Here is a 24,467-nt window from a genome sequence, read left to right as displayed (position 1 = left end):
ATCAGTGACTTGTAGTTCTTAGTGTCTAGGTCTTTTACCTCCTTGATTGAATTTATCCCTAGGTATTCTACTCATTTTGATGTAATTGTAAATGAGATTTTTTTTCATTCCTGTTACTGATAGTTTGTTGTTAGTGTATAGAAAAGCAACAGATTTTTCATATTGATTTCGTTTCCTGCAACTATACCAAACTGTTTATCCTAACAATTTTTTTTTGGTGGAGTCTTTAGTGATCTCTATATACAATATCATGTTGTATGCAAACATTGACAGTTTTCCTCTTGCTTTCCAATTTGGATTTCTTTTTCTTTTTTCTTTTTTAAAAGATTGTATTTATTTATTTGACAGAGAAAGAGAGCAGAAGCAGGGGGAGCAGCAGGCAGATACAGAGAAGCAGGCTCCCTGTAGAGCAGGGAGCCCAACGTGGGGCTCAATCCCAGGACCCTGGGATCATGACCTGAGCCAGAAGCAGCTGCTTAACTGACTGAGCCACCGAGGCATACCTCCAATTTGGATTTCTTTCTATTTTTTCTTTCCTTCTTTTACTCCCTTCTTCCCTCCCTTCCTTCCTTTTTCTTTCTTCCTTTTTTTCCTTCCTTCCTTCCTTCCTTCCTTCCTTCCTTCCTTCCTTCCTTCCTTCCTTCCTTCCTTCCTAATTGGTCTGGCTAGGACTTCCAGTACTATGTTGAATAAAAGTGGTGAGAGGGAGTAATTTTGTCTTGTTCTTAATCTTAGAGGAAAAGTTTTTATCTTTCACCGTTGAGTATAATATTGTTGTGGCTTGTCATATGGCCTTTATTATGTTAAAGTACTTTCCCTCTATACGTGCTTTGTTGAGTTTTTATTATAAATGGATGTTGAATTTTGTCAAATGCTTCTTTAGCATCCATGTGATGATCATGTGATCTTTATTCCTCATTTTGTTAATGTGGTGTCTGTGTGATTGATTTGTAGATTTGAACAACCCATCCTTTCATCGCTGGAATAAAACCCACTTGATCATGGCATATGATCCTTTTGATGTATTTCTGAATTCACTTTGCTGATATTTTCTTGAGGATTTTTGGACCTGTGTTCATCATGGATATTGGTTTTTAATTTTCCTTTGTTGTGGTGTCCTGTCTGGTTTCTGTATCAAGGTAACAATAGCCTTGTAAAATGAAGGATTCTCCCTGATTTTTTAGAAAGGTTTGAAGAGGGTTTGCATTGGCTCTTCTTTGAATGTTTAGTAGAATTCACCACTGAACCAGCTGGTGCTCGACTTTTGTTTGTTGGATGAGTTTGATTATTGATTCAAAAATCAATAGTAATTCATCTTACTAGTAATTGGTTTATACAGATTCTCTCTTTTCTTTATGATTCAGTCATGGAGGGTTGTAGTTTTTAGAAAATATCCATTTCTTTTAGGTTTTCCAATTTGTTAGCACATAATTGTTTATGGTACTCACTTAATGATTCTTTGTATATATGTGGCATCGGTTGTACCATCTCTTTCATTTCTGATTTTATTTATTTGAACCCTCTATTTTTTTTTCTTTTTTTTTTTTTGGTGAATCTAGCTAAAGTTTTCTCAGTTTTACCTTTTCAAAGAAGCAGCTCCTAGTTTTACTGATTTTTCTTATGTCTTTTTAGTCTCTAATTTTTTCCATTCAGATCTTTGTTATTTCTTTCTTCTACTAACTTTTTCTTTCTAGTTCTTTAAGGTATAAAACTAGGTTGTATGTTTGAGATTTTTCTTATTTATTGGGGGTGGGCATAGATTGCTGTGAAATTCTCTCAGAACTGTTTCTCTGCATCCTATGAATTTGGCATGTTTTATTTCCATTTTCGTTTGTCTCAAGGTATTTTATTTCTTCTTTGACCCTTAAGTTGTTCAGTAGCATGTTGTTTATTTTAAAAAATTTTTATTTAAGTTCTACTTATTTAACATATAGTGTAATATTGTTTTTGGGTGTACAGTGTAATGATTCAACACTTCCATACAGTACCCAGTGCTAATCACAGCAAGTGCACTCCTTAATCTCCTTCACCTATTTAACCTGTCCTCCCCTCATCACCCCTTGATAATCATCAGTTTGTTCTCTATAATTAAAAGAGTATATTTATTGGTTTACCTCCCTCTCTTTTTTTTTTATCCCCTTTTCTTGTTTTGTTTCTTAAGTTCTGTATTTGCATGAAATCATATGGTGTTTGTCTTTTTGTAACATACACATATATATGTGATGTGTGTGTGTGTGTATCGCACATCTTTATCATTCATCAGTCAGTAGACACTAGTCTGTTTCCATAATTTGGCTATTGTAGATAATGTGCTGTAGATAATGCTCTATCCCATTGAATTAGTATTTTTGTATTCTTTGGAAAAATACCTCGTAATGCAATTGCTGGATTGTAGTCAAGTTAGTTGCATTTTTAACTTTTTGAGGGACCTCCACACTGTTTTCCAGAGTGGCTTCACCAGTTTATATTCCCACCAACAGTGCATGAGGGTTCCCCTTTCTCCACATCCTTGCCAACATCTCTTGTTTCCTGTGTTGTTGATTTTAGCCATTATGACAGGTGTGAGGTGATATTGTAGTTTTGAGTTGTATTTCCCTGATGATGAGTGAGGTTGAGCATCTTTTCATGTGCCTGTTGACCACCTATATGTCTTTGGAAAAATATCTATTCATGTCCTCTGCCCAGTTTTTAATTGGATTATTTGTTTTTTAGGTGTTGTATAAATTCTTTATATATTTTGGATATTAAGCCTTTATCGGATATGTCATTTCCAAAAATCTTCTTCCATTCCCATAGGTTGCCTTTTAGTTTTGTTGATTGTTTCCTTCACTGTGCAGAAGATTTTTATTTTGATGAAGTCCCAGTAGTTTATTTGCTTTTGTCTCTTTAGCCTCTGGAGATATGTCTGGAAAAAAGTTGCTAAAGCCAATATCAAAGAGAATACTTTGGTATGTTTTACTTCCATTTTCTAGGATTATTATGTTTTCCTCTAGGATTATTATGGTTTCAAGTCTCACATTTAAGTCTTTAATACATTTTGAATTTTTTTCTGTATTGTGTAAGAAAGTGGTACAGTTTGATTCTTTTGCATGTTGCTGTCCAGTTTTCCAAACACTGCTTATTGAAGAGACTTTTTCCATTGGATATTCTTTCCTGCTTTGTTGAAGATTAGTTGACCATGTAGTTGTGGGTTTGTTTCTGGGTTTTCTATTTTGTACTATTGATTGTGTGTCTGTTTTTGCTAGTACCATACTGCTTTGGTCACCACAGCTCTGTAATATAGCTTGAAGTCTGAAATTGTGATGCCTCCAGTTTTGCTCTTCTTTTTCAAGGTTGCTTTGACTATTCAGGGTCTTTTGTGGTTCCATACAAATTTTAGGATTTTGTTTTAGCTCTGTCAAACATTCTATTGATATTTTGATAGGGATTGTGTTAAATGTGTAGATTGCTTTGGATAGCATATACATTTTAACAATATTTATTCTGATCCTTAAGCATGGAATGTTTTTCCATTTCTTTTGCCAGTGTTTATAGTTTTCAGAGTACAGGTCCTAATCCCTTTGGTTAGGTTTATTCCTAGGTATCTTATTGTTTTTGGTGCAATTATAAATGGGATTGATTCCTTAATTTCTCTTTCTGCTGCTTCATTATTAGTATATAGAAGTGCAGTAGATTTCCATATGTTGATCTTGTATCATGTGACTTTACTGAATTAGTTTATCTTTTTTTTTTTTTTTTTGGTGGTCTTTTAGGTTTTTTATATAGTATCATGCCATCTGCAAATAGTGAAAATTTTAGTTCTTCCTTGCCAATTTGGATGCCTATTTATTTTTGTTGCCTGTTTGCTGTAGATAGGATTTCCAGTTCTATGTTAAACAACTGTTCTTTAACAGTTGAAGAGTGGATATCCCTTTCTTTTCCTGATCACAAAAGAAAAGCTCTCAGTTTATCCCCATTGAGGATGATGTTAGCTGTGGGTTTTTCATATATGGCCTTTTTTATCTGTCTTCTTAAACCTACCTTGTTGAGGGATTTTATCATGACTAGCATGTTCTTTAATCTCTACATATTTGTGAATTTTCGAGTTTTCTTTATGTAATTTCTTTTCTAGTTTCATACCTTTGTGGTTGAAAGACGTTTGATATGATTTCAGTCTTTTAAAGTTTATTAAGATTTGTTTTGTGTCCTGACGTATGATCTATACCAGAAAGTGTTAGTTACAGTTACAATATGCTCTTGAAAAGAATGCATATTCTGCTGCTTTGGAATCAAATATTCTGTATATATCTATTTAAGTTCATTTGATCTAATGTACCACTTAAGGTGCAACACGTATTTGATAAATTGCACTTTCTTAATTTTTTTACTGTTCTTAATAATTGATTTACTGTTTGAGTGGCTCAGTCAGTTGAATGTCTGACTCATGATTTCAATAGGTCATGACCTCATCTCTCATGGTCATGAGATGGAGCCCCAAGTTGGGCTCTGCACTCAGTGGGGGAGTCTGCTTGGGATTCTCTCTTCTGCCCCTCCCCCCATTTGCACATGCAGGCACACTCTCTCAAATAAATAAAACTTTAAAAACATTAATTGATTTACTGTTCATTTTATTGTTTTACTTATATTTTCTATAAATATTTATACTTGTTATTTTCATTCTCATCCTTTATTTACTTCTCTTGTTTAATTGCAAGATTTGATATTTATTAGTTTGTTGTCCAATATTTTCATATTTTTGAAGAAAGTCTAGTTTTGGCATACTTCTTACGCTGCTTTCCAAAAAAAAGATTTGGAGAGGCTCATGACTTGAATGGATTCTAAACTTAAATTCCTATATTAGCCACAGTATTTCAAAGGAAAAGTCCTCAATTATACATAATAGTGTTTAAATTAATTAGGTTTGGCATTTTTGAAAGAATTAGTGTTATAGAGGTAGTTACAGGGAATATTTTTTAGAACTTTGAGTTAAATAGCAAAAATTCAATTTTATGGTTTGTAATTTCTCTTTCTATAAAGGTACATATTATTTTTCACTTCAGTATCTCACATCCTCCTGTGTGAGACCTTTGTTTTGGTTCTATATGTCTGTTGTTCTCTGAATATACATCACTCTTCCTACCATGGCACTGTCATGCATGGTTGCATTTATTATTTAATTTATCACTTGAGCATCTTTGTTTTCTAAATGCTATACAAAGTTTTAGAGTTACAGTGGTAAATAAGAAAACTATATGTCTCATAGTCATGGACTTTCTGAATTACAGTACTAACGCAATATGGTGATTATAAGCTTTGGAATTAGGCAGACATGGATTCAAATACTTCTTTTGCCACCTAGTAGCAGTATGACCTTGGGTGTTAACATCTCTACACCTTAGTTTTTTCATCTCATCTCATCCTTTAGAAAGGAAATACTAAATACTTCTACTTGATAGCATTTTTATGTAAAGTGTACGTAAAGAGCTAATATTTGTCAACTACTTTGCACAGCCCTTGACACACAGCAAGTGCTCAATAATGGTATGGTAATTATTGTTAATACTAGAACTACTTCTACCACAAAAATCATTGCACATGAAAACATCTTTGAGTATTTTGTCACAGTGCACATCACATTTTTCTAAGGCCATAGAGCATGAAGACTCAAACTTTAAAAGCATGCATTTCAGTAACTGAGCTAGATTTGTTGAAAGAGAGAAAAGCAATTCGGTCTTCTCTAGTTGAATGATTAAATGTGGCCTCTGTTGATTTTAGTAATATTTAAATGAGCATATTTTTATTGTTTGTATTATATTTTAGATCTAGTTTTATAAAATTGCTTCTTGGCTTCAGAATAACAAACGTTATTCTAACGTGTGTGCAGTGAAATAGCAACTGGACACTGCTTTCCATTTTATTGTTTTGGCATCTTTTGCTTAAGTAAGGCTTATTAAATGAAATATTAATCACAGCATGGTAGTAAATACTTCACATTCTTCTGTACCTTCTCTGGACTTTGCAAATGGCATAACTTAGTTCTCTGACCTCTTTTAGTATTAAAATGTTACTGAACCATTTTACTTACCTTTTGCAATGTCAAAGGCCAATAAGAAATGTCTTAATTTTAAAACTTTTTGAATCTTTGGACTGATTTTAGGAATCTTTAGATTCATTGCCAACTTTGATGAATGATACCTGAAGTGGAAAACTGCTCAAAGTGGGCAATAGAGTTTGGACCTATCATTTTCATCTTGTAATATACAAAAATGGGGGAGGGCATAAGACTATACTTGGACTAAGTACTTGGATCCAAAATTTTGTATCTGAAGGTAGGAGAATAATGGAATTCATAGGATAAACTCCAAGTCAAAAGGCAAAAGTTTTTAAGATGAATCACGTATGACAAGAGAGTATGTGTATTTGATGATGCGGTGGGAAAAAGAACTCTCACACCAAATAGGCTAATCTTTTTTTTTTTTTTCTTCTTTCTCTTTACAAAACAGTCAAATTTGACTTTTTATAGCTGACAAATGGCCTACCTGAAATATTTCACAGAAGAGAGAGCAGGATTTAGACTAGTATTGTGTTATTTTTTTGCTAAACTGAAATTTTTCAGTATGTTTAATTGGTTCCTCTTTATTAAATAGGGCAAAAATAAAACTTTTGGAAAGAAACTTGTAATGTTATTAAGTATAGTAGCTTAGAAGTAGTGATAACAGTGAGAAATAAAAACATTAAAAAATTAAAATGGGTAATAACAGGATTTGGGGTTAGTACAGGGAAGATCAGTGGGAGTCTCACATTTATGTAAAGACTAAACAGATATATTATTAATCTTAATAAAGACTGCTTTGGTTGGAGGGGTTAGGACAGAAGTCCCATTTATATGAATTCAAGAGAGAAGAGGAGGAAAGTAAGTAAAAATGATAAGTATTGATAACTCCCGAGTATCATTGCTAGAAAGGCAGTAAAGTAATGAGGGATAGTTAAAGAGAGATGTAGGGGTTAAGGAAGGGGATTTGGGGTATTGTTTTATTTTTTAACACTGGAAAATATTAGAACTTACTAGCTCATGGATGGATCTAGTCCATTAAAAAGTGAAAGTTAGTCACATAGGGGAGATTTGTTGCAATTTTTCTAGCATTGACAAGAAGTGATGGTAACTACTGTGTAAGATTAGGGTTTGCCTTTAGATAAGAACATGATTATAGTTCATCCATGGTAACGTGGGAGGGAGGAATTTATGAAAATAAATATAAGTAGATTATTGATCTAATGATAAAAGAGAGAGAGGTTCTCTTCTAATTGCTTCAGTTTTTAAATGATTTTTCCAGGTCTTCAACTGACAGTATCTGAGAGAAGGAGGGTAATTGGACTAGGGCCCAATACAAAAGAAAGAGAGCTTCAGAAAACCATATAATTTAAGAAAAAAACCTGGCCTGCTTTAAATATTTATATTACCCACTTGGCTCTTGAAGTTATTATTTCAGATCCTGATTAAACTCTTTTCTCTGTTTTGGAGAAAGGTTTCTCTCTTACTCTCAGCTCCTTATTTAGGGTGAAACAAAAAACAGTTATTCTGTTGGACAAAGTTAGATATCTGTTTTATCCTAATAAAAAGATGAACAACAAAGTATTTTTTGACAGTCTTTTATATCCAGTCACTAAGTTGTGTTTATTCTTATCAATTGCAATGTCAAAAATTAAAGGACTATTGACATTCTGATTTCACTTTTTTCATTTCTTAAAAAATATAATTTTGTTTTTCTTCTTCTTTTAGATGTTCTTAATAGTTGCTCCTCTTTCTGTCCTCTACAACTGGAGGGATGAATTGGACACCTGGGGATATTTCAGAGTCACTATTTTACATGGTAACAAAAAAGACAATGAACTGGTTCGTGTAAAGCAGAGGAAGTGTGAAATTGCTCTAACAACTTATGAAACGCTACGTTTATGTCTAGATGAACTTAACAGGTAATGGAAATGATTGCATTAATATTCTGTTTACATCCACTGTATCCTTTTACGTTGTGATTTTTAAAAAGTTCTAAATATTCTTTAGCATTTAATTTCATTTCAAAATTATTGAAATACATAGTTTATAATAACTTGTTTTCTAAGGAGGAAGAACCTATAGGTGCCTTAGCATGGAGCCCGCTTAAGATTCTCTCCTTCTCCTTCCTCCCCCTCTTAAAACAAAATAAAACAAAACAAAACAAACCTGCATCAGATTTTATATAGTCCATTCTTTTTCCTTTATTCTATTTCCAAACAATGCATCCTAAAGGAGGGTAATACTGTTCTAAATTTCATGCATATGGCACCTCTAGGTTAAGACAGCAGTTTTCATGAATGATTTTAATTATGGGAATCTGTTGCACTTGTTGAGTGGCAAAAAATATATATACATTTCGAGGATCAGTGTTCCAGGACTGTAAGTACCCAAAAGAAATGAGCTGGTAACGTATGCCTACCTACATCTTAAGATTTTAATGGGGCATCTCAAGACATAACTATAAAGCCATGTAAGTGTTTGATATGTAACAGATGATGCATGGGAGCACATAAAGAATCTAACTCTGCTGCAGAGTGAGTAGAATGGTCAGGGAGCTTCCCAGAGAAGATGACCTATGATCTGAGTAAGAATTGAAGGATGGATAAGTAAGAGTTGAAGAATAGAAGAATAATGCAGGAAGAGAGACCAAAGCGCATTTGCAGAGGCCTTCAGCCAACAAACATCACGGCTCATTTTTGAATAAATGAAAGCAGTTCTGATACTTTCTGTGTCTTCTGGCTATAGCATGTGTGTAAGAGGGAAGTAGCTAGGAGACAATAAGAGTGTGGGAAGCAAGGAACATTTTATAAAAGATACTGAAAGCTCTCTGGAGGAATAGAGGTCTTTATTTATCGAATAGTAAAGTATCCTTGAAATGTTTACAGTGGATTACTAATATGGTAAAAATGGTCAGATTTGCATTTTATAAGTAACCTATCGGCTATGTATGCAGACAGAGAAGAACCAAACTAAATGGAGAAAGACCAACTAAGAGGCTTATTATGAGCTAAATTGTGACCCTTCCAAATTTGTATGTTCAAGTCCCAGTCCCAAGGACCTCAGAATGTAACTGTATTTGGAGATAATATTCTTAAAGAAGCAATTAGGTTAAAATGCGCAGCCATTAAGGTAGTCTAGTCCAATCTATCTGGCATCCTTAGAAGAGAAAGATACCAGGAACTTGAGTACACAGAGGAAAAGATACATGGGGACACAGCAAGTGTCATATATATAAGCCAAGGAGAGAGGACTCAGAAGAAAATAAACCTGCCAACACCTTAGTCTTGGATTTCTAATCTCTAGAACTGTTGTGTTTAGCATCTTTCGCTCATAATATTTTTGAGATTCATCTATGTTGTTGAAGTATCTGTGATTGTTCTTTTTTAAAGCAGACTTGTATTGCATTTTATGAATATACCACATTTTGTTACCCATTAATTTGAGAATAGATATTTATATTTGGATTTTCTAGTATTTGGTTATTTTAAGTAAAACTCTAAGAAATGTTGCTGTGTAAGTGTTTTTTTAAGGATACATTTTCATTGATCTTGGGTAGACATACTTGCATTTCCTGGGAGTGGAATTGTTGGGATATGTAACTGGAGAAGAAACTGTAGAAGAAACTGCCAAACCATTTTCTTGATGGGTTGTACCATTTGTTTCAACTAGCATTTTTGGGGACTTCAGTTGCTTTACATATTCTCCGACATTTATCATTGTCAGTCTTTTTGTTTTTAGATATTTTAGTGTGTCTGGGGTGGTACTGTGTTGTATAATTTGTATTTTTCTGAGGTATGTATATATAAAAAATATGTTTATTCTACAGTTGTTAGATATAGTGTTCTATAAATATCAATAAGGTCAAGTTGGTTAAGAGTTGTTCTTAAGTGTTCTCTATCGTTACTGATTTTCTGTTTTATAATTTCTGAGAGAGAAATGTAATCTTCAGTTATATTTGTGTGTTTTTAAATTTCTTTCAGTTTTGTCACCTTTCAGTTCATATATTTTGAAGCTCTGTTATTAGGTATACACACATTTAAGATTAGTATTTTTTCTTATCAATTGATCCTTTTATCTTAAAAATGTTCTTTTTATATCTTGAAGTTTTATTTGATATCAATATAGACATAGAGTCTTATAATTACTGTATATTCATCTTTTTATTTGAATATATCAGTTCTTTATATTTACATTGAGGATTTTATAGGTTTTTATTTTAAAGATTTTATTTATTTATTCATGAGAGACACAGAGAGAAAGGCAGAGGAAGAAGCAGGCTCCCTCTGGAGTGCCTGAAGCAGGACTTGATCCCAGGACCCCAGGGTCACAACATGAACCAAAGGCAGATGTTCAACCACTGAGCCACCCAGATGCCCTGAGCCTTTTGTGGCTAATGATAGCTAGATCTTTTTTTTTTTAATCCATTCTAATAATCTGCCTTTTTATTTGCAGTATTTAATCCATTTACATTTAATATAATTATTAGTAAGGTGGATTTCCATATTTGTCAGTTTAGGATTTGATTTTATCTCACTTAGAAGCTAATAATAGCTTGCTCCTGTTTCATAGATGCTATCAGAAAGACAGGAGTAATCTGAGGCATGGAGAACTTAAGTAACTCACCAATTTTAATTTTTAACTATCTACCCCTTTAGGCTGAGGACGTTGGTATAGGATAATTTCTGTATTTCAGAACTTAATAACACTTCTAGCACATAATAATTGCTGAATAAATGTTTATTAAGCCATTATCTTTTGTGATTGTTACAAACACAGACATAGTTTCAGGTGTACAACATAGTGATTCAACAAGTTTTTATGTTATGCTCTGCTCAAATATTAAGTAATTTTTGTGAGAAGAGTACCCTGTGTTAGAACAGGATTAAACATTAATCACAGATAATCCAGAGTAAACACTATATGAGTGAGCTGTATCTCCTTTTGTTATTATATGTTTTGCTTCATTTTTATTTTTAAGTTATATATTATATATGTATATTATTTAAAAAGCCAAATATGAAAAACTGCAATTTACTCCTGCCTGCCACCTCTATTACCTATTCTTCAGACACAAACACCTTCTATTCTTTTACTTATATTCCTAATTTTACCTCCGTATTTCTAAAGAGCATTTTTATGCTGTAACTTAATTTTTAATTTTATCTTCTTTTTTATTTTTCTTTCTTTTTTTTTTTTTCTTTTTTCTTTTTTTTTATTCATGACAGATACACAGAGAGGGAGAGAGAGAGAGGTAGAGACACAGGCTGAGGGAGAAGCAGGCTCCACGCAGGGAGCCTGACGTGGGACTGGATCCCGAATCTCCAGGATCCGGCCCTGGTCTGAAGGCGGCGCTAAACTGCTGAGCCACCCGGGCTGACCATTTTTTAGTTTTCTAAAACTAAATTCACTGATTTCTTTTTAAGGAAAATGAGGATTTTCCCTTCTTTTGCTTACTTTAGAAGGTGACTTGACTATTTTATGGAGTAGGAACTACTATCTAGGAGATCCAACTGCTTCTTAGACTTGAATATTTACATAAGTCTGATTAATGGAGGAATCTGGTACCACCAATTCCTAGCTTTTTATGACCTCAATAATATGAATCAGATTGCTTCTTGGCTTTCTCCACTACTTGCATAGGCTACTGCTTTCTCTGCTTTTGTAAGTCATCTTGTTCATTTTCTTCCTAAATTCTAAAATTTTGTGTTTTTTTCCTCTTTCTCTTTGTTCTTTTTCAACTTTATATTAAGAAATTATCAAACCTGTAGAAAACTTGAAGTAACAGTATATGACCATCTATATACTTAACACCTAGATTCATCAGTTGTGTGTGTGTATGTATTCAAATGTTGGTAAAATATGTTAATGTGCATGTGCCTATGTCTATGTACTGTGGTGGAACTGAGTCATTTCAATCAGTTGTATATAACATGACAATATTATCTCTAAATATCTTAGCACAGATTTCCTAAAACTAAGTATATTTTTTCTCATACACATTATCATTGTCACACCTAAGAAAATTAACAGCAATTAAAATTTCCTTATCAAAATATGTTAATATACAGTATTTGCAAAGCAGGATTCCATGAGTGTTCAAGTGATAGATTTGTTGATTAATGTTTAATCTCTTCTAATCTAGGACATTCCCCAACTTTATTTTTTTTTAATTATATGATACTTTGAGGGGATCAGGCCAGGTATCTTTTAGGATGTCTCAAATATTAGATTTGTCTATTTGCTTTCTCAAGGAATTGTGTATTCCTTTAACATCTGTGTTTCTATAAGCTGATTTTGGTCTAAAAGCTTAATTATATTCAGGTTAAACATTTTTTATATGAATACTTTATAAGTGATACTGCGGGCTTCATATTTATTTCTGGAGCTATTAATGCCTGGTTGTTTCACTATTAATGATACCAAGTTTGCTCTACAGGCTAAAGAAGTGGTCATCTGAGATTATAAAGTTATGTTTCTCCCTTTACAATTAGAAGTAATTTGTGAGGTGATACTTTGCCTCTATTTGAATATTCTGATCCTTCAATTCTTTTGCTTAGGGGTGTTAGCATACAAAAAATATTCTTGCCTGAGTCAGTTGTTTTATTGGGTTTTGCAAAATAATATTTTCGTGAATTAATAATTTCTTTTACACTTAATAACTGACATTCTCCTTTAATCAGGAATTTTAACTATGATATCAACTAAAAAAGCAATGCAAATGCTTGATTCTTTGGTGAATTTTCAGACTAAGATGTTGGTGTAATGGTCATCTACAATGATAGCAAAGTTTTCCTCCCATCTCCCCCTTTTTTGAGTGTCACTATGGATTAATGGTTTGATTAATGAAGTACATTTGACATACCATAGAATATATCCATTCTAAGTATAGAATGATTTTTAATAAATTTATTATTTATTTATTTATTTTAAAGATTTATTTATTTATTCATTCAGAGAGAGCGAGAGAGAGGCAGAGACAGGCAGAGGGAGAAGCAGACTCCATGCAGGAAGCCCCATGTGGGACTAGATCACAGGTCTCCAGGATCACACTCCGGGCTGCAGGCGGCGCTAAACCGCTGCGCCACCAGGGCTGCCCTTTTAATAAATTTATAAAGTTGTGATTATCACAATTCAGATTTAGAACATCTCCATCACCTCAAAAAGTGTTTTGCTTAGAGTCAGTCTGTGGTTCCATCTCCAGTTTCAAGCAATGCAGTGTGCTTTGTTCTCTGTAGATTTGCCTTTCCTGGAAATTTCATGTAAATGGAATCATTCACTGTGAAGTCTTTTGTGTTTGGTTTCCTTCATTTAACAATGATTTTTGAGGTTCATCATGTTGTAGCATGTTTCAATAGTTTGTTGCATTTTATTGCTGAACAGTACTGTTATATATATATATACCTCAGTTTGTTTATCCTTCCCCCAATGCAAAGACATTTGGATTGTTTCCAGCATGGGGCTGTCATGAATAGTGCTGTTGTGCACATTTATGTACAAGTTTTGCATGGACGTAAATTTTCATTTTTTTTTTTTGGACAGGTTCTTAGGAATGGAATTGCTGGTGTTTTGAGAAATTTAATTTTTTAAGAAAACTGCCAAATTGTTTTAGAAAAGTAGCTGAACAAAAAAGAAAAAGTAGCTGCACTTTCCCAAAAACAGTGTTTGAGTGTTTGTTCCTCTATCCTGTCAATACTTGATATTGTCAACCTTTGTTTGATTATAGCCACTCAAATGGATTTGTGGCAGTTTCTTGTGGTTTTAATTTGCATTTTTCTAATGACTAAAGATGTTAAGAATCCTTTATGTACTTATTCGTCCTTTGTATATCTTCTTTGGTTAAAAGACTATTAAAATATTTTACTTACATTTAAATTGGATTCTTTTAGCTTGTGTTGAATTGTAATAATTCTTTATATATTCTGTGTATAAGTTCTTTACCAGATTGTGATTTGCAAATATTTTCTCCTAGGCTGTATGTCTTTCATTTTCCTTATGATTTCTTTGGATTAGAAGAGTTTTTAACTTTAATAAAGACCAATTTATAAAAGAATTTTTTTGTTGATATCATATCTAAGAAATTTATACCTAACCCAGAATCACAAGATTTTTTTCCTATGGTTTATAAGTTTTATAGTTTAGGTTCTTATTTTTAGATTTGTGATCTGTTTGAGTTCATTTTTGTTTATGGTGTGAGGTAAGGATATAAATTTTTTTTCATAAAATTTTGGGTTTTTATTTATTCAGTGTTTTATATTCAATTATAATCATCATTCTTAATGATGCTCAAATTTTCCAATTACTCTGGCTTCTGTGTCCTTTGGCTCTTTGCTGTTTCCTCTGCTGCATGTCTGAAATCAATCATGTCTCCATGGGGCTCTGTTTTGTTTTATTTTTAGGAAACTGACTACTATGGGTGCTCACTGCTACTGGGGTAACAATTGATTCTAAACCTTTTTAGCAGACAGAGCTACGTATATAATTTTTAAAATCATAAGTTTATATAGACTTTTTCATTCAGATTTAACTTGTAAGTTTTGCTTTTATTTTATATTTCTCTAGTTTATTCTTTTTAAAAATTCCTTTTTTTTGTCATTTTAGTAATGTTTAAATGACTTTTTTCATTGTACCATCATTAAACAGAATCTGTGCCCTTTTGTCTCCCTACATATTTTATTTTTATGGGTTGCTCAAACCCATGACCGTTTAACTAACAGAATCATATGGAATCATCAAAGAGTAAAAGGGGAAAAGCTCTAAAACCATGGTAGAGAAAGCTGCTCTCTAAAAATTATACAGAGTAAGAAAGGAAAGCTTTCTCAAATCAACCACTTCCCCACCTTTTTTCTCACTTTGCAGTTTGGAATGGTCAGCTGTCATTGTGGATGAAGCTCATAAAATCAAGAATCCAAAGGCTAGAGTAACAGAAGTTATGAAAGCTTTGAAATGTAATGTTCGCATTGGCCTCACTGGAACCATTCTTCAGAACAACATGAAAGAACTGTGGTGTGTTATGGATTGGTGAGTGAAAACAATTTTTCTTTTTGGGAAAATTTTTAATATTTCTTTAATTTAGTGTTACTTTGTTTGCTCATTAATCATTTCTTAAAAAAAAAAAAATCATGTCTATTTATGGTCACGTTTGTCCCAAACACATTATACAGAGTAGAGTCTCATGTATACCTATCTTTATATAATACTCTTGGTCCCGAAGTAAATATCTGAATTATTTACTAATTCTGTCATTTTGTAGTTATACATTCTCTTTTCTTATATTTTGTTATTGTTATCATTCATGAACAAGTAACTTAGAATATTTCTTAGAAGCAAAAAAAGTCAATGTGTTTCTTTTTAGATAATTTAATAAAGCCATAATATTTTTGTTGTTGTTGCCTTTAAAGGGCTGTGCCAGGACTTTTAGGTAGTAGGATCCACTTCAAGAAGCAGTTTTCTGACCCAGTAGAACATGGTCAGAGACACACAGCAACAAAAAGAGAACTAGCTACTGGTCGAAAGGCCATGCAAAGGCTTGCAAAGATGATGTCTGGATGGTTTCTCAGGCGTACCAAGACTCTAATCAAGGATCAGTTGCCTAAGAAGGAAGACCGGGTGAGAACTGCATTTGTTTAAATTATTAATTTCTCATCGTTTAAGTTATTGATCTTTCATCATGTTTTATTTTTTCTGAAAAAAAAAAAATTCTTTTTAAGAGGAAATCTAGGGGATCCCTGGGTGGCGCAGCGGTTTAGCGCCTGCCTTTGGCCCAGGGCGCAGTCCTGGAGACCCGGGATCGAATCCCACGTCGGGCTCCTGGTGCATGGAGCCTGCTTCTCCCTCTGCCTATGTCTCTGCCTCTCTCTCTCTCTCTGTGACTATCATAAATAAAAAAAAAAATAAAAAAATTTAAAAAAAGAGGAAATCTATTTCCTGTGGTACTTTATGAATATAGGTTTTTTTTTTGTCTTTTACTAAGTGTGGAAAAAGTTGTTATATGCAAATTCAGAAAGGATTAATTGAGCCCAATCTAACAGGTTAGTTGACAGGTTTATTGTTAGTATACATAAAACTCATTTCTCTTATTTTATAATAAGAAGGCTTTTGGTGTAATTCTTTCTCAATGAAAAAAGAACTGTCTCCCTAATTTGTTTTCTGTTCATATTTTGCCCTTCATATATTGTGCACTATTTGTAGCCCCGTATATTCTTTGAGACCTTGTAACAGATACAAGACTATAGTGTTTAAAAGGTTTGTTTTATAGGTTTGTTTCTTTTAGAATGCTGTTTATTTTATACAACCAACTTAATTTGAAAAAGTTTAGGAAAGTTATAATTAAATTCCATTAATTGTTTAAGAAAACTTGAAGAGTAAATCTTAAGAGTTTTTTTTACATGTAGTGTCCTCTCATAGTTTTTAATTCTGTGGTTCTTCTAACTCAGGTAATGGAATAAAGGTTCTATGAATTACTATGAATTAAGCTTAATTAATATTGTCCCAAGTATGGGTAATACTATCAAATATTCTCTAGTCTTAGGATATCCTGTTGATTATTACTTTTAAAAGACAGATTTGAAAGGCAAATATACTGATATACAAGTTGGGGAAATTGACTTTTTGATCTAAAGCAAATACTACTATTTAATTGAAATACTTAATGAATCCCCACTTTTAAAAATATTTTGTGCAATTTTATGTATATTATTTAGTTGTCTATCCAATAGGAGGAATAACTATAAATATATGAAGAGAGACTTGTGCATAGAGTGTTTAGACTATGGGCTCTGAGATGAAATAATATAAGCTTGAATCCTGTTAGGAGTTTTGTGACTTTGAGCAATTTGCTGTCTTCCAAACCTTGGTTTCTTTGTCAGTTAAATAGGAATGATGATGACAGTGCCTTACATGGTTGCTCTGAAATGTGTGGCATGTAAAAAGTGTTTAGTAAATGTTACTATGTGTTTTAAGGTACTTAGGAATAAATTTAACCAAGGATGTGAAAGACCTATATAAAACTATAAGAAACTGATGGAAGAAATTGAAGAAGATACAAATAAATGGAAGCATACCCATGTTCATAGATTGGAAGAATTAATATTGTCAAATACCCAAAGCTATCTATAGATTCAGTGCAATCCCTATCAAAATTCCTATGGCATTGTTTTATAGGAATAGAACAAACAATCCTAAAAGTCATATGGAACCACAGTAGATCCCAAAATAGCCAAAACAGTCTTGAGAAAGAAAAGCAAAGTTGGCAGGCATCACATTTCCTGATTTCACAGCATGTTCCTAGGCTATAGTAATCAAAACAGAATGGTACTGGCATAAAAACAGACACATAGATCGGAGGAGTAGAATAGAAATAAACCCATGCATATACATACAGTCAAATATAATATTTGACAAGGGAGTCAGGAATACTCAGTGAGTAAGAAAGGAAGATACTGTTTTCAATAAGTGGTGGTGGGAAAATTGAATATTCATATGCAAAGAATGCAATTGAACTTCTGTCTTAACACCACTCACAAAAATTAACTGGAAATGGATTAAAGATTAACACACAAGACAAAATCTTATAAAACTCCTAGAAGAAAACAGGGAAAAAGCTCCTTGATGCTGGTCTTGGTGATGATTTTTTAAATATGATATCAAAACTATAAGCAACAAAAGCAAAAATAAAATATAAGACTATGGGGTGCCTGGGTGGTGTGCAGTTGATTAGGTGTCCAACTCTTGGTTTCAGCTCAGGTCGTGATCTTGGAATGGTAAGATCAAGCCCTGAGTCGGGCTTAACACTCAGTGTGGAGTCTGCTAAAGTTTCCCTTTCCCTCTCCTCTGCCCCTGTGATTCCTGCTCTCTTTCTGTCTCTCTTTCTAAAATAAATAAATTCTTTTTTTAAAAAAAGTGAGACTACATCAAAGTAAAAAGTTTCTGTAACACCCAAAGAAACAATGAGCAGAATTTTTTCTTTTTGCAATATTTTGTAGTGATTTAAACATATAAACATTCATAAATAGATGGCTTTTCCCTTGTATTCACATTTTTTAACTCTTACTATGTGTTTTATGACCCTCGTTACATACAGCTACATCTAGAGGACTTTTACCAATTTCCAGTGCTACTAGAAATATAAGGTAAATTACATCCTACGTAGCTTAGTGGCATGATTATATCAAATTTTCTTTTTTTGAATTTTGGCATAAAACAGAAACTTGTAGTTGCTTTTATGTGTATTAAGTTCTTAACCTTTACTAACCTTAGGAATTTATAGCAGGAAATCAAATACAAATTGTTACAAATAGTAATATAAAGTTTTAAATTTTTTTCTAAGTTTTCAAGTAGTTCAGTAAGTATTATTCATACCATTGTTCTAAAGTTTCCCTTTTCTCTTTTCCTACTATTTTTTTTTTTTTTAGAGATTTTTATCTATTTATTTTTTGAGAGAGACAGAGAGAGCAAGTAGGGGAGAGGAGCAGAAGACAGCAAGCTCCCCAGTGAGTAGGGAGTCCAATTCAGAACTCCATCCCAGGACCTGAGCCAAAGGCAGATGCCTGACTGACTGAGCCACCCAGGCACCCCTTCTTATCTAGTTTTTTATTTGACCTAAACTATAGTCACTTATTTGCATGATGGGCTAATAGTATGAAATCCTGAAAAGACCCAGAATATATTCAGAAATATATAAGGAAACCACTTGTTTTTTCATATTTTAATTCCTTTCAATTGAAAAACAAACTCTATGAGATTTGAAAATAAAGTTATCATTTATAGGGTTTAGATTAGGGTGGGAGAAATTGTCATATTAATGCATCTAAAAGAAAAATAGTTTATAAGCAGTTTTCACTTTTATAGTCTATAAAATCTGATGTGCATTGTGATTATTACTGCTATTAAAAAGTACCAATAATTACTTAGTGTTTCATCTTGGCAGATGGTGTATTGTTCTCTGACAGATTTTCAGAAAGCTGTCTATCAAACAGTATTAGAAACCAAAGATGTGACTTTGATACTTCAGTCTTCTGAACCTTGTAGCTGCAGCAGTGGCCGGAAAAGGAGAAATTGTTGTTATAAGGCAAGCGTTTCTGTGTGGTATCTTCACAATCTTGCTTTTGATTACATAGTTCTTTATTCCAGTGTCGGAGGTAAGGAGCAGATAAAATAACTTTTCCTCAATTCCTTTAGAAGCCATAACTTAAAAAGGAATAATTTTTTAAATTATTTTATAACATCAAATGGTAATAATAGCAAAATACAATATTCAAATATTTTTTGATAAACTGGTCTTTCAGTAGCTCTCAGAAACTAGTAGCTTCAATTTGATATCCTCCCTTTCAACTTTTATTGGGAAGTAGCCTACTTCATCTTGAAATTTTATCTTATATTCAGAAGTTTCGCCTTATCCCTTAATAATAAACTTAGTCTTTGATAGCAGGCTTAAAATATTATTCTGGTAGAATGTTAATTAATTTAAATGCGTATCAGTATAATAAAGTATTTTATTTTTTATTTAGAAACAAATACTAGTTTGTATTTTTTTAACCTTCTATCTGTATTTATTTCCTGCCCTTTTTTCTACCTATTTTATCATCAAGTTAGCTATCAGATATCCATGTACATAGAGGGATCCTACATAAATATCCAGATTGATATTTATTCCGTCTCTCATCTGTTTTGCTGTTTTTTTACATCACTTTTTCCTAATAGCACAGTTTCTTACGAAACTTTGTAATATAAATGAGAGGACAGTGAAATATAACCCTGCCCCCCATGCCTTATTTCATTGCTAGGAACTTCTTACTGCAGTGTTTCTGACACTGTGTATCATGAGGGTAAATACCTTCTGGAATGAGGACTTTCTCCTCTCTTTTATTAAAAGCATCACCAAAAGTATGATTCTGTATTAAGTGATTCATGGATATTTTGTGTATTGTGCCAGTAGTGACCAAATGATAAACGTTAGTGTAAGTGATATCATTTATGAAGGCAGTAGTGACGTAGCCATGTTAGTCTCGTGCTTGTTTTCATTTTCTCTCTTTTTCTGTTTACAGACCAATTCACATGGTGAAACAGTGAAAACCTTATATTTCAGTTACCTTGCAGTCCTTCAGAAGGTAGCTAACCATGTTGCACTACTGCAGTCTGCTAGCACCTCCAAACAACAGGTTTGAGTTGGCTTTTTAAATTTCTTTGTGATGCTATTTGGTAAAAAGATATTATATTTGGTACTAAATGTCATAGCCAGATATCTTTATTTTTGTATGCAATTTAAGAGAAAACTGACTTGCTCATTTTTTAATTTAGGTATCAAAGAAGTATATGCTCTTAAGTTTTTTAAGAGAAAATTGAAGCCTAATTTAAAGTAATACCTCTTTTTTATATCTCTGATAATGTCGATATATTTGTTCTCCTAACATGTTTTGATGCAATTACTAGGTTAGATATTTGATGAGTCAGTCTTACTCCATTAATAATCTATCTAATTGCATTTATCCAACCTACCTGATTAAAATGCAATCATTTACTTTGATCATTTCAATTGTAACTTATTCTAGAACACAACGTAAAATAAAAAATCTTCTTTAGGCCTTTCTTATATAGTGATGTTATATATTTTTTTGTGTTATATTCTTCATGCTGTTCAAATATAAGTTTAAAATCTAATAAGCATTCAATACTATTTTTTGATAGTCTTGTCTTTGGGAAGTATTTGATTCCTTGCTTTAGAAATTATAAAAGAAAAATGATAAAATTATCATTATCTCAGAACTTATCAAAGCAATATATGATTAGCATGATCACTTTAAGGTTTTCTGAATTATTAGTCTGACTGATAATATCTTCAAAGTAATATATTCCCTCTAAATAGAATTTTTTTCAAAATCAATCTCTGTGTAGATATAAATGTATTAAGTTAAAATTTCTTTTCTTCTATCTTTTCCTCCTAAGGAAACACTTATCAAAAGGATATGTGATCAGGTATTTTCCAAGTTCCCAGATTTTGTGCAGAAAAGCAAAGATGCATCCTTTGAAACCCTTTCTGACCCAAAATATAGTGGGAAAATGAAGGTAAATGCTCTTTCAGGCTGTATATACACGAGAATGATATACAAAATATTTATCAATAGTATGGCAGGGACACCAACAAGTCAGAACAGGTACCCAATCATTCAGAAGAGACTGTGGCCAAAGACAAGTGAAATAGCATTTACTAGCTTACAGTGAACCATGCATGTAGCTGTTTCTCAATTAGGTGGTTACATCAAATATACTTCAGACTTTCTTTATTGATGTATTAGATGTATGCCCTCTTTAAAATGTATGCTGTTGCCATATGTATAATTGCTTATCTTCAAATGTTTAAGGAGATAAATGCTAATGCCAGACACAAGGATGAGGATAGGCAATAGCTCAAAATTAGAGAAAGAAACATCTTAAAGAGTTCAAGGTGGACAAGATGTCTAGACTGAATTTTCTAACCTCTTATTTTTAGTTACCAATCTATATTGGAAGCTTGCTAAAAGTCTCATTTGTGGCAAGGGAACATTTGTTCTACACCAGGAAACTGACCTGTAGGTGCTGCTCTTGGTGATGTATTATGAAAGGAGGGTGGGAAAAGTAAGGCTAGGTTCTCCAGCCAGGACCCGGGGCTTGAGGCATTACCTGTGACAGCTGCATGACTTGCTGATCGCTTACAGCCTTTTTGCAGCCACTTTGTTTATTTAATCATTTAGTAACTATCAAGAATCTTTATTTATGGGTGCAGAGACTATTACTGAACAATTCTCAACATTGTGGTTTAATTTTTAAAAAGTAAGTTATTTCTTTTGGCTAAATAAATAAGAATTAATTCAAAGTAGTCTGGTGGTGATTTTCTTAAAATCCTGGAAATATTTTTAGCAATTAATCAATATAAACTCATCATAGTTTAGTTTGCTTGGGCCTCTAAATTTAATGAAATAAAATAAAAGCCAAGTAGATTACTTTAAAAACTTGTCTATGTATTTTTTTAATTGAGATATAATTTACATATAACATTATATTAGTTTAGGTCTAATCAATCAAATTAGATTTGATATATATGTATATGGCAAAATGATCATCACAATAAGTTTAATTAATATCTATTACCATACATAGTCTTTTTTATTGTGATGAGAGCTTTTAAGATGTACTCTCTTAGCAACATTCAAATATGTAATATAGTATTATTAATTACGGTCACCATGCTATACATTAAATCCCCAGGATTTATCTTATAACTGGAAGTTTGTACCTTTTGACCATCTTCACTCATTCTGTCTGCCTCTACCCCCTGTTGCTGGCAACCACCAATCTGTTCTCTATACTTAAAAATACAACCTTTTTTTTTTTTCGATTCCACAGATAAGTGAGATCATTTTGTTTAACTCTTTCTCTTATTTAAAACTTTTTTTTTTTTAATTTTTTTTACGTTTTTATTTATTTATGATAGTCACAGAGAGAGAGAGGCAGAGACACAGGCAGAGGGAGAAGCAGGCTCCATGTACCGGGAGCCTGACGTGGGATTCGATCCCGGATCTCCAGGATCGCGCCCTGGGCCAAAGGCAGGCGCCAAACCGCTGCGCCACCCAGGGATCCCCTCTTTCTCTTATTTAATATAGGATAATGACCTTCATGTTGTTGCAAATGCCAGGATTTCTTTCCTTTTTATGGCTCAGTATTCCATTAAATATGTATGTACCATTCTTTCTTTATCCACTTATCTGTCAACAGACACCTAACTTTTTCCATGTATTGGCTATCATAAATAATGCTGCAGTAAACATGGGGGTGCAGATGTCATATGGGGATCTATTCCATTCTTTTTGCATGAGGCTGTCTTGTTTTTCCAGCACCATTTAGTGAAAAGACTATCTTTTCCCCATTGTATATTCTTATCTCCTTTGTCATAAATTAATTGACTATATAAGTGTGGGTTTATTTCTGGGCTATTTTGTTTCATTGATCTGTATGTCTGTTTTTATGTCAATACCATACTGTTTTGATTATAGTACCTTTGTAATGTAGTTTGAAATCAGGAAGTGTGATGCCTCTAATTTTTGGCTCTTTCTCAAGATTGCTTTGACTCTTCGGGGTTTTTTTTTGTGGTTCCATGCAAACTTTAGTATTGTTTGTTCTATTTCTGTGGAAAGTGCCATTGGAATTTTGATGGGGATTGCATTGAATCTATAAGTGTTTTGAGCAGTATGGACATTTTACCATTAGTTCCCAACCTATGAACACTGAATATCTTTTTATTTGTTATCTACTTCAGTGTGTTTTAGTTCTTAGTATACAGGTCTTTTACCTCCTTGGTTAAATGTATTTTTAGTTACTTAATTCTTTTTGATATAATTATGAATACAATTATTTTCTTAGTTTCTTATATTTTTCCTTATTAGTGTACAGAAATGCAATGAATTCTTGTGGTTTGATTTTGTATCATATAACTTTATTAAATTTATTAGTTCTAACAGTTTTTGGGTGAGTCTTTAGGGCTTTCTATATGTATAAGATCATGCCATGTGTAAATAGAGACAGTTTTTCTTCTTCCTTTCCCATTTGGATGCTTTTTTTTTTTTTTTAAATTTTTATTTATTTATGATAGTCACACACAGAGAGAGAGAGAGAGAGGCAGAGACACAGGCAGAGGGAGAAGCAGGCTCCATGCACCCGGAGCCCGACGTGGGATTCGATCCCGGGTCTCCAGGATCGCGCCCCAGGCCAAAGGCAGGCGCCAAACCGCTGCACCACCCAGGGTTCCCTTTGGATGCTTTTTGTTTCTTTTTCTTGCCGAATTGCTCTGGCTAGGATTTCTAGTATTGTGTTGAATAACAGTGGCAAGAGTAGGCATCCTTGTCTTATTCCTGATCTTGAAGGAAAAGCTTTCAGTGGGTGTTATGTTAGCTGTGGGCTTCTCATATATGGCTTTTATTATGTTGATGTATGCTTTCTCTATATCCACTTTGTTGAGAGTTGTTTATTTTTAAAATAAGTAAGTCTGGGGGCACCTCGGTGGCTCACTGGTTGAGTATCTACTTTTGGCTCAGGTCATCATCCCAGGGTCTGGGGATCTAGCCCCGCATCAGGGTCCCAATGGGGAGCCTGCTTCTCCCTCTGCCTGTGTCTCTGTCTCTCTCTCCGTGTCTCTCATGAAAAAATAAATAAAATAAAGTGTACTGTTGGAGTTATATATCTATGAATAATAATGTCTGCTTAAAATAATTATTACATTTATTTTTTATCATGATTTTTAGACGGGAAAGAGCAAGCATGAATTATTTCTGGGGGCTGGATAGTTATCTTTATATGTGAAAGAAGCCTATAATTTATTTGTTTTGCAAGAGAACACCAACAAGATAGAGACTGATAGTCTAGGGTTCTGTTTTTTAGATTGTGTTGATCATTTGATTATCAACAT

The 24,467-nt window shown here is 33.0% G+C and overlaps 1 protein-coding gene across 5 annotated transcripts in view; it reads left to right on the top strand.

Annotated features, from left to right (window-relative positions):
• ERCC6L2 (ERCC excision repair 6 like 2) overlaps positions 1-24,467 on the top strand; it is a 161,059-nt gene that overhangs the window by 72,905 nt on the left and 63,687 nt on the right. For all 5 annotated transcript variants that reach the window (XM_049115792.1, XM_049115790.1, XM_049115795.1 and 2 more), the window contains 6 exons: positions 7,760-7,953; positions 14,891-15,052; positions 15,433-15,640; positions 18,960-19,100; positions 20,077-20,190; positions 20,975-21,094. In XM_049115792.1, coding sequence (XP_048971749.1) covers positions 7,760-7,953; positions 14,891-15,052; positions 15,433-15,640; positions 18,960-19,100; positions 20,077-20,190; positions 20,975-21,094 — 939 coding nt within the window. The remainder of the gene's footprint in view (positions 1-7,759; positions 7,954-14,890; positions 15,053-15,432; positions 15,641-18,959; positions 19,101-20,076; positions 20,191-20,974; positions 21,095-24,467) is intronic.

The sequence above is a fragment of the Canis lupus genome, chromosome 1 (assembly GCF_003254725.2).
Source record: "Canis lupus dingo isolate Sandy chromosome 1, ASM325472v2, whole genome shotgun sequence".
Lineage (NCBI taxonomy): Eukaryota > Metazoa > Chordata > Mammalia > Carnivora > Canidae > Canis > Canis lupus.
Note: the sequence above shows the minus strand (reverse complement) of the source record. Positions and strands in the feature narration are given on the sequence as shown.